Source organism: Seriola lalandi, unplaced genomic scaffold (genome assembly GCF_002814215.2).
Source record: "Seriola lalandi dorsalis isolate HSWRI2012SDOR001 ecotype SW California unplaced genomic scaffold, Sedor1 jcf7180002054893, whole genome shotgun sequence".
In the NCBI taxonomy this organism is placed as follows: Eukaryota; Metazoa; Chordata; class Actinopteri; order Carangiformes; family Carangidae; genus Seriola; species Seriola lalandi.
Window position 1 is genome coordinate 200187 of NW_019525445.1, and position 6438 is coordinate 206624.

At 41.6% G+C, this 6438-nt stretch overlaps 1 protein-coding gene across 2 annotated transcripts in view; it reads left to right on the top strand.

Annotated features, from left to right (window-relative positions):
• Positions 1-6438, top strand: part of LOC111672141 (actin-binding LIM protein 3-like) — a 41769-nt gene that overhangs the window by 32241 nt on the left and 3090 nt on the right. Inside the window, exons 17-21 of one of the 2 annotated variants that reach the window (XM_023429463.2) lie at positions 85-226; positions 3884-3913; positions 5744-5802; positions 6159-6228; positions 6414-6421. In XM_023429463.2, coding sequence (XP_023285231.1) covers positions 85-226; positions 3884-3913; positions 5744-5802; positions 6159-6228; positions 6414-6421 — 309 coding nt within the window. Of the gene's footprint in view, positions 1-84; positions 227-1957; positions 2451-3883; positions 3914-5743; positions 5803-6158; positions 6229-6413; positions 6422-6438 lie in introns of those variants that run through there. The other variant, XM_023429466.2, reaches the window with a different exon arrangement.

Here is a 6438-nt window from a genome sequence, read left to right on the forward strand (position 1 = left end):
TAATTGCTCCATTTATCTCTCCACTTGCCCGTTCTTCTTCTTCTTCTGCTTTTTCTTTCCTTCCCACTCCTTCCCTCTCTACAGGGAATTGGCAGGATGATCCTGAAGGAGGAGATGAAGGCGCGGTCAGGTTGCCACGACAATGACCAGTGGGGGAGCAGACGCAGTTCCCGCTGTAGCAGCAAGGAGGCGCTGAACAATGTGGGCTACAGCTCCCTCAATGGCTGTAAGTCTTGAGTGTGTGTGTGTGTGTGTCTCTCTCTCACCTCTTGAATATGTCAGTGCCTTGGTCTGGTCATGTTGTCTGCATTAGAGCTACGCTGATAAACCTGCCATGTATTGTCTGATGTTATCTTATTGGTGATATTCTGTTGTCAGAGTATACGTCAGTCGTTAATAATTAGGTTTGAGGTGATTCAGAAACAGTGTCTGTTTTAAACAAAGGGATCTGTATCAAGATCGGTTGTTTATGGTTTATGTCGACAAATATATTTTGAACTCAAATATTATCAGTGTCAGCCTCAAAAATGCTATGTATTGTATAAATTCCCTTTTAATGTGTGATGTCTTCTTGCCGTGGGTTAGGCCCAGGGGGTTAGTTATCAGGTTAAATAACAGTAATGCTTGTCAGTAATTTAGTCTTTCTGTTGTTTTGTTCCACCACTTGGCCCAGTCTGAAATATCTCAACAATTGGTGGATGGATCGGCAAAAAGTTCATAGTTGCCACATGATGTTGCCTACTGAGTTTGGTGATCCACTGAGCTTTAAGCTAGTGGCTCCATGAGGTTGAAATTTGTGGTTCTGGGTCAAATGTCTCAACGACTCACGGATTCTCCTCATGGATGAATTGTAATAATTTTGGCGATCATCACAGTGCAACTTTATTCCACTTAATACAGGCTATTTGTTTTGTAGAGGTCCTGCATATAATAATTCAAAGCTGTTTGTTCATGTTCTGGTGGAAAAGTTGACAAACACGCAGGAAATCATAATGACTGAAAATTATAATTTAGTAGCTTCTTTTTGTGATAAATAGGTCACTCTGAACTAATGGGTACCAGAGTTTCCCATACGCACATGATAGCATGGACTTAAATCTGTGCTTTTAGGAGCAGACCATGATTAAATCCTCTGCCAAAATATAAAGCAACTGTGATTCATCTCTGCAAACTGGCTTTTCAAACTTTACTTTAAGTGCGCTGAAAACGATGCGCTTGGGAAGTAGGAATCTGTTTACAGAACTACAGCAGATTCTGCTTTTAAAAAAATGACTGATTTGATTTGTAAACACTCAGACAGTCCAGGTGGTATTAGGGTTGAGGCGGTGCTTTAGATTCAAGGATCACATTTCATTTGAGGTAATGGTGATGACTGGTCTGTGGTGGTGAAGGTTGGAGGTTAGGAAATAAATATAGTCACCTTTATAGGAAGAGGACTCTGTGTGTGTCTTGTTGTGATGCTGAGCAAGCCGTAGTGGGAGGGAGTGGGAGGTGGGGGGTCCCACCTCTGTATTAACTCTCCCATTGATCCCATTGCTCATTGCATTCAGCACGTGTAAGGGCGAGACAAAGATGGAGAGACTCGCAGAGAGAAAGGGAGAGTGTGTTTAGGTGGAGGTCAAAAGAAAGGGTGGTGTTATAACAGGAGAGACTCAGAGAGAGAGCGAGAGAGCGAGATAAAGAGTGAATTAAAAATAAATAGAGAGAGGGAGAGAGAAGCTAAAGCAATTTGGAGCCGCTCAGAGAAGATGTATGACATGAAGCCAGGAGGTAAATCAGGGTCAGGGAGCAGAGGAGAGGGAGGGAAATGAGCTGTGTGGACAGGGAGGTCAGACAGAGAGAGAGGTGTAGATAATGTTGGTGTTCAGTGCTGCGTAATCACTGTGGGTTTATAGTGTCTGCTGTTATTATACTGATTAGAAAACTCCTGAGCAGTGTGTGCTTATCTGTTCTTCAGAAGAGGCTAATTCCAAGATGGGAAGTCCTGGATTTTCATATAGAAGCTACACGACCTCCGGCCAAATAACCTGTGGCTTCATTCGCTTGAACTGATTTTGGTCCATTTTTTAGCCATGTTAGCAGCACTATTGGATTGCCATGAAATGTTGTACATACATTAATGTCCCCTGCAGGATGAACTGTAACAACTTTAAGGAACCTCTGACTTTTCATTTGGCACGATCATCAAACAAAATTTCGTTTTGTTTTCACTTTGTCTAATGAGTAAATCCCCGCACAACTAATGACATTCCTCAGTTGTACTCTGTGTTTAGTGCTAATTAGCAAATGGTAGCATGTTAAATGCTAAACTAATATGGTTGTCATGGTAAACATGCCTGCTAAAGATGAACCTGTCAGAGCATGTTCGCTCGATGATGTTAGAATTGTGTTTAAGTGCAGCCTCTCGACTCAACTTTAAACTACGATGACAATAAAATGAGACATAAAAAAATCTATTCCCCATGCCTCTTCCTTATTCCTTAAGTGTGTGATTATGTTTCGTCATATTATAGGCTGATAGAAATAACTTAGTAAATCACGAGCTGCAGCACAGTCCATTAAAATTACATAGTGCAGTGGGTGGGTGCCATAAACATATACATTTTTAACATGAGTATAAACCCTGATGCTGCATGGCTGTACCCATGTTGCTTCATATTTTATATGATGTGTAGGTCTTGATGGTGATTATGTCTGCATGATAATGCTGTTAGGGGCATATCCTCACACAGCTGATGTTTTATAGATGTCCCCCAACAGCTGGCCTTCTTTATTTCGCTTCCGCTGGAAACTCATTTCAGTTTACTGTTTGTTGTCAGACTTTTACCGTGTGGCAGGTTTGCGTACTCTACTTGACCGTTTTCACGTATTGTCCGAGTTTACACACTAATCTGCATTTGCACTCACAGAACAAAGAAATTAAGAATATACAGTATGTATATTTAAAGTGGCTATAATGATATTTTTACAAATAAGAGTGAATCATGTGAATGTGAAAAAGCAATGTTACGATGTAAAAGAGGTCCCTCGTGGTAACGAACCAACAGAGAATCATCACCTGTATCTGCGGCTCCCCCTCGGCTTTACACGGCTTTGGAGCCGGTTGCTGTTTAGCAGCTTCTGTTCTGGTTCATTCTCACCGCTCTCATCGCATTGTTTTTGACTGCAGCTGGCTGCTGTTTTCAGCACAATAAAAACCCACTGTACACGTACACTGCCTGCTCAGCACCAAACACCACACACACACACACACACACACACACACACACACACAGCGAGAGACTATAGCTGTTGAACTTAGTCGAGCATTTAACAGTAAAAGAGCCAGATATTCCCCTCAGGAGTTGGTAGAGACCAAAAACCCGGTAGAGGGAATATTGTATCCAATAGGAGGTCACACACATGACTTCAAATGAATCATAATTTATGTTCTACTGAATGTGACAACTGTATCAACTTAAAAGAAGTGATATGTGAGTGTGTTCACATCTTGTATCCAGGTTTTCATCCTTTAAACTACTGTTAAAGCTTTATATCTGCAGTATATGCATCAGTTTGATGCCTGCATTTATTTCATTATGTTCACTTTATCTGGAAATGAAGGGGTTTATATATACAACAGAATATTTTAGGTGTCTCATGTTTTTATTAACTTGAAGTCTTTTTAAAAAGTTTTAAAAACCTTTTTGGGATTTGTTCCTCAGTTTTTCCATCAAATGGTAGAAGGATCCGTATTTAAGGACAGCACTCGATCTCTTTAAGTTGACATGTTCATAACAAGTTCTTGATGAGTTTTTGCACTTGAGACATTATCCTGCCTTCTTCTTATTTCTGTCTCCCCCATATCTCCCCCCTCACCACCTTGCTGTCTCTCTGTCCTCAGCTCCCCGGTCCGTCTACAGCGCAGACAGCGGTGAGTGGTTCATCAGTGTGTTTTGATCTCTGGGGTCATCTCAACACAGCGGGCCACCTTCCCCCTGATCCTCCTCATCCTGCAGGTTCTGCTGTGACAGCAGCAGAGCTTTAAGTGGGAGATCCTTATCAAGACACACACACACACACACACACACACACACACACACACACCCCTCTTTTCTTTTGGGTCACATGAGGAATGGCGTTTTAGCTTCAGCTTGTATTTATCAGCTTTTCTTTAGCAGCAGCACTGACCCAGGATCAGTGACTTGAACCCCTCAGCCATCTGTTTCACAGCCTGCAGTTTCACTCCACACTTTATGTGACTTTTGATTGTAAAAACAGATTTATTTTACGCAATCACATTATCCACACTTGGCCTTAAAATTCCTGTAATGCGTCTCCTGTGGCTTGCACCACGTTTTCCTGTCTTCACCATCTCTTTATTGCCCTTGTGAGGAGGATTTAAGCCCAGTTACATCCCAGCTTGGCTTCATATTTGTTTTTGAACATGATGAAATTACATTCTTGCTCAAATAAAATAAAACTGACTAACTTGCTCCTAAAACTTAACTATGAGAATTCAAACGGCAGCTCTAACTGTCAGACAGCACTTGTACTACAAAGATATTGATAAATGAGATGCTTATGCGAGTAGTTTTCACACTATTTGGTATCACTTTTTATGAAACAACTATATTTCTGAGACACACACCATGACTCATCTATGAGACTGTATCACATTTCTTGTTGGGAGGCAAAGAGTATAGTAGATGACAAACTCATCATTGTTCAGTGGCTCACACACACTGTACAGCAGCTCGGCACGACGGCCAATATTCTGCTGCATCATGGTGTTTGGTCTCGGCTCTTTGACATCGCTGTGTAATTTAATTCCTTTCAACACCAGTGTGAACAAGAGAGAGACAGACTGAAGGAGAAAATAGACAAAGCAATAAAACTGAAGATAGAGAGAGAGGGAGGGAGGGAGGTGCACAGGTCCGAAGAAGAATGGATGATGAAGCCAAGAAATGCAGGATAGTGAAGAAGAGGCAAGTTAAAGTAGAGGAGAGGAAGACAGGAGGGAGAGGTGAATGACAGGAGAGGGTTTGGTGTGACTCCACTGCCCCCTGCTGCTTCAGCTGCAGCAGTGCACAATGCAAATACAGATGCCTTCTAGAGGATGCTGGCGGTTACCAATGGTTACAAGAGAGATGCAAACATGCTGGAGGAATGATAACAAAAGGGAAATGTGCTTGAAAGAAAATCTTATTACCAGTGTGGCGTTGGCTTGGAAATGTAGCATGTTTCTGTAGTTCGTGTTTGATGAGGATGTAAATCGAATCGCCCGAGGTTGAAATAGCACATCCAAACAGCTGACACTGAAAATAGGTTAAAAGTCATCTCAGACCGCAGGTGTGGTGTTTGTGGAGATAAAGATTATATGCTTCCAAAAGTGAGCCTGAATTTGCTGATATCACAGTGTGAGGTTACAGCGTGCGGACAAATATGTGCATAAATATACTTACATATTTATAACCGACTCTACACATGAAAACTTCTCCCATAATCCTCCTCTCGTCTCGTCTGAGCAAAGAGAGTCCAATAGTGGCGCGTAAGATTAAATAGAACTGAAGTCGATGTGTAAATTGATATAGAGATTCAGCTATTTGTAATATATAATACCATATTTTTGAGGTTGTAAAGCGCAGCTTCTTCTCAGACAAATGCAAGATATACAGAGGTGCCGTGCCCCTACTCCCTCATTGAGAGTGTTTGTATTAGTTTGTGTTTGTTGATGCTGATGTGTTTGCATTTGTTCTTGCAGACTCGTACATTGCGAAATCGGCCTCGTTGCCAGGCTATGGTAGAAATGGACTAAACAGGGTGAGAAATCATGATTTCTGTTTGTGTGTGTGTGTGTGTGTGTGTGTGTGTGTGTGTGTGTGTGTGTGTGTGTGTGTGTGTGTGAGAGAGAGAGAGAGATTGAGAGAGAGGGAATAAGACAGGCATGGCCTTTCACTAAACTGTAAGCTATGGCAAAGTCCTTCATTTGCCACTGAACCTTTGAAGTCATTTTTATCAGTTTACTTTCTGAGGCCAACTGAGACGGCAGCGAACATCTGGCAAGATATCGATATGAGATTAGATCAGTAATGTAACCTTTTATCTAATTTGATCCTTTCCCTCCATTATGATGATGAAAGGCATTGTCTTGCTAAACTGGTCTTGTTTTTCTCCAGCAGCCTGGAAGTGCTGGTGCAGATTATTACCAGTATGACAGCAGTAATGCAGTTAATTGGCAGATCAGAGGTAAGCCTGTTGTACAGCTTAAATCTACTTAACCCTAATTCTTTTAGTTTTCTCCTGATTTACTTCCCCTCCTGATGCATATTATTCGCTGTTATTCGGAGTGTGTGTAGCAGTGGAATAGAGGTGTCAGTGAATGCAGCAGTTCAGATAACTCACTGCTGTATTTCTCTTCTCTTTTCTTTCAGAATACAAGGTAAGATATCCCCCACC